General features: G+C 37.4%; 1 protein-coding gene across 6 annotated transcripts; it reads left to right on the top strand.

Annotated features, from left to right (window-relative positions):
• Window positions 1-1,635: 1,635 nt before the first annotated feature.
• LOC113354301 lies at window positions 1,636-3,030 on the top strand. Of its 6 annotated transcripts, none has more exons than XM_026597672.1 (3): window positions 1,636-1,834; window positions 2,402-2,696; window positions 2,840-3,030. In XM_026597672.1, exons 2-3 carry the CDS (start codon window positions 2,410-2,412, stop codon window positions 2,895-2,897), a joined length of 345 nt encoding a protein of 114 aa, XP_026453457.1. In that variant the 5' UTR covers window positions 1,636-1,834; window positions 2,402-2,409; the 3' UTR covers window positions 2,898-3,030. The 6 variants fall into 6 exon arrangements, 5 of the variants coding, with proteins under 5 accessions (XP_026453457.1, XP_026453455.1, XP_026453453.1 ...); XM_026597670.1 differs by having other exon boundaries at window positions 1,638-1,834; window positions 1,963-2,650; XM_026597668.1 differs by having other exon boundaries at window positions 1,640-1,834; window positions 2,224-2,696.
• The last annotated feature ends 873 nt before the right edge of the window (window positions 3,031-3,903 follow it).

Raw genomic sequence — 3,903 nt, 5'->3', positions numbered from 1 at the left:
ATAGAAAGCTTCACCTCCTTGGATGGGATGTCTTATGTTCCCCGAAAGCTGAGGGAGGTCTGGGTTTTAGAAAGGCCGAATTAAACAATCTAGCAATGCTTGCTAGAAATGCCTGGAGAATCTTTGAAAATCCAAACTGTCTTCTGGCCACTGTTCTTAAGGTTAAGTACTTTCCTAAAAATGATTTTTTAAATGCTAAATGCTCTTCCAAATGCTCTTGGACTTGGAAATGTTTGCATGCCATAAAGGAACTCATAAGACCTTTTATTTCCTGGATTGTTGGTGATGGTCAATTTATTGACCCATGGTGTGATAAATAGATTCCTTCTATAGGATCTGCTACACCCAACCCTCTTGTTCCTCCTGATCCTAGTATTAAAGTTGCTTATTTTATTGATTCCCATACTAGGAGGTTGGGATGTGTCCAGACTTAACACTCATTTTGATAGTGCTTCTGTTCAGAAGATTATCTCCATTCCCTTAAGCCAACTTTTCACTCCTGATATGAGGGCTTATGATCTTTCAAAGAATGGCAAATTTTCCTCTAAATCTGCCTACTTGGGGCTCAGAGGCATTAGGCCTTCCCCTGGTAAAAACCTTTGGAAGCTTATTTGGAAAGTCAGAGTTCCTTACAGAATTCAGGTCTTTCTTTGGAGAGCAGCTAGAAATGCTTTGCCCTCCAGAACTGTTCTTCACACTAGAATGTCTATGCATAGTGTGGATTGTCCTAGGTGTTCTGATCCTCATGAGACTATTATTCATGCTTTGGTCACTTGCCCCTTTGCAAGTAGAGTCTGGTTTATCCCTGATTTTAACATTAATACTCAATTTTTTCAAAACAAATCTTTTACTGATTGGCTCCTGTTTTGGTTAATTGACTATCAGTCTAAATTATCTGAGGATGATCAATGTCTCTTTGTGGATATCCTTTGGTCTCCCTGGAACAGTAGAAACAATTACATCTTCCAAAACAGTAAGGAAAACTTTACTGCTGTCCTTGCTAGAGCTAGAGCCATGCTCCTCACCAGAAAATCTAGGAATCCTAGTAGTTCTATTCATCATACCTATTTGTGATAAATGGATGCCCCCAAATTTTGGTTGGATTAAATGTAATGCTGATGGTGCCTTTGATGATATTACTGGAGAAAATGGTGCAGGGTTTGTGATGCGAGATTTCTCAAAAAAAGCAACCTTTTGTGCATCTTTAGTCTTCGACGTTCATTCTGCTGAAGAAGCTGAAGCACGAGCAATCTGGGAAGTTCTGAAGAAAGCTGCGGAACAACGCTTAACTCATATCATCGTTGAAAGCGACGCAAAAGCTCCCATTGACCAATTTGCTGCTGGAAATTTTGATGGGGATTCGTGGACATATGCTATCTTTAAAGACATTCTCTTTTTTTCATCCAAGTTATCTGCTTGTATTTTTAGTTTTCAACATAGAAATTGTAATTCAGTAGATCATGCACTTGCCCAATGGAAAAAACAAAACAATTCTACCATGTACTGGTCTAAACCCCCTGTTTGGATTATTCCAATAGTTGAGGAGGACTATTAGCCTTTTTGAAGGTCTTTGCTTATAAAAAAAAAGAGAAGACTGGTTTCTTAAAATAGACGTTTCAAAAAAAAAAGGCTGGTTTCCTAATCGGGAGGATACTAGGTTTCACTTTTATGGTTTTAACCTTCATAAAAACAAAAATTTTCGGTTTTGTTTATTTTAGAAAAACTGATGAAAAAACCGATGAAACCAATCAAATCATATCGTCTTATCTCCATGTTGATGTAGTTGTTGTCGAGGAGAATTTGTCTGGAGCTGCTGCTGGTGTTTAAATTAGAGGTATTTTTTCAATCTCAATAAAAATCAATTCTTTTTACTAGGTTTAGCACCAGGAATTGTGGATGATCGTTACTTGTTCTAAATTTTGATTTTGGTAACTGATTCAATTGCATGCTTATTTTGTTAAGAATTGAGACGAAATTACAAATATCTCTGGCTAGAAATACCAATCTCAGGGTACCAGAAACACCAATTTCAGGGTACCAGAAACACCAATCTCAAGGTGGAATTATGTTACTTTGAATGCGTAAAAGGCCTGTTGCCTGGTTATTATCACATGGGTTTTGTTTTAATGTTTTGATTTGATTTCCAATATTGTGTTTCGGCACAATTTCTGAATCTAGCTAAGTTTTCTTGATCAATATCGTTGTTCATGTGGTTTCTTATAGAATATGTCGATCTAATATTTGAAGAGGTTAAGAATGGGTTGTTGTTAAATCTGTAACTCGAATGAGAATTTTACGCCCACAATTTGTTTGAAGAAAGTGCCGAATGAGAATCTCATGTTAGATTGTTCCATTTTAGCTAAGACAATATTGGTGAACACGGACCCAAATGAGTTTCCAGGTTTACTAATGGTGTTGAATGGCAAATCAACATCTGCTGGAGGGTACCCTTATGGAGCTAGTGGGTATCTTGGAGGATATCCTATGGGTGGATATGGAGCAGTAGGTTATGGAGGGACCCCAATTGTGTCTCCCAAGAGTCCACTATGGAATAGCTCTGTGATGGTTGGCTCTCGAAGGAGTCCAATGCCTTTTAGAGGTCCTGCAATGTATCCTGGTTACTTGAATGGGGGTTTCGTGGGAATGCCAGGTGCTTGTCACACTATGCTTCTCTCCTGTGAAACTGTGAGATCTTGGTACATTGCTTGAACTGGAGTGTGTAATTTCATTACGAACATCAATTGCCATTAGGTCTGTTAAGTTATTTCTTTTTATCAGAGCACCTGAAGAATAATATATGTCAATAGATGTTAATTATCAATAGCTTGATTGTGTGCAGGTTCTGTTACAAGAGAAGGGGAGAGAAAGAGAGGACATACATGAGGTATCCAAATTGAGTTCCAAATTAACAAATAAAACGGATAGAAAACTGGAAGAGCATTTTGAGGCCAACAAATTACTTCTTTTGTCGATCCATGTTGTGTCTTTAATTTGGATACATTTGCAATGTTTTTTTTTTGTTTTTTCTTCTGATCTTGTGCATGATTTACAACTATTTCCATCATTTACCATTATTATTAATACAATCTCCGGACTTCGATGGAATAAGAATAATTGGAGTGCAGAAGGTAAAAAAATGGTTGGCGAACTGTTAACGCCTTCCTCCTTTTCTTTTTCCTGTACAAACGTTCCTTTTCTATATTTTCCTCCTTGGCAAAGGTTTTTCTTTAGTGCGAACCAATTAGGTGTTTTCCTTATTGCTGTCCTGCAACCTGAACAAATATCAAAGTGGCCTGATTGAAGTTCTGGATCTGACATGTTTACTTGGAAAGCTTTTCCACAGATTCCATAGCTTTTTCGATAGCATACATCATCTTCTTTGCCTGTACGTATGTGCAGACACAATTATTCAAATACTTTCAATACGAGAGCTGATGCGTAACTTATAGCGCCATTCAAGTGATGGGTTCTGTGTATAGTTGACTGAAAATTGCCTTACAGCCCAAAGAACAAAATCTGAATGAATCAAGCAAGCTCCTGGCACAAATTTCACATGTATTCGTAACTCCTTTACCAGGTCTTAATTGAGGGCGTTCGTTGAGAAAAAAGATTTTAGCCCTGTTGATTACATAATGTTGAACACCAGAAATGTCTATGTGCTTCTGAACTTCATTAACCCTTGGAACGTTGTGGTAGTTAGACCTCCTTATCTGCAATTGGTGGAACAAAAATGTTAATAAGAGTTCAATCTTCGAAGTGGGTTTCCAAAAATCCAAAAAAGAAAAGAAAAAAAGAAACGAAAAAACTAAGAGAACTTAGTTGAACAATGCGATATTCTCTACGATGAATCAGACACTAGGAACAAATGGATTTACCCATACAATCCAAGTAGAAATAATTGCA

This window comes from Papaver somniferum, chromosome 2 (genome assembly GCF_003573695.1).
Source record: "Papaver somniferum cultivar HN1 chromosome 2, ASM357369v1, whole genome shotgun sequence".
Lineage (NCBI taxonomy): Eukaryota > Viridiplantae > Streptophyta > Magnoliopsida > Ranunculales > Papaveraceae > Papaver > Papaver somniferum.
The sequence above is the reverse complement of the archived record's forward strand: the minus strand, read 5'-3'. Positions and strand labels throughout refer to the sequence as shown.

Bases quoted from the DNA above. Each gene is read 5' to 3' on its own strand.
- LOC113354301 (XM_026597668.1), top strand. From the start codon at position 2,338: ATGTTAGATTGTTCCATTTTAGCTAAGACAATATTGGTGAACACGGAC. The intron at 2,697-2,839 runs GTACATTGCTTG...GATTGTGTGCAG, and splicing joins TGTGAAACTGTGAGATCTTG to GTTCTGTTACAAGAGAAGGG.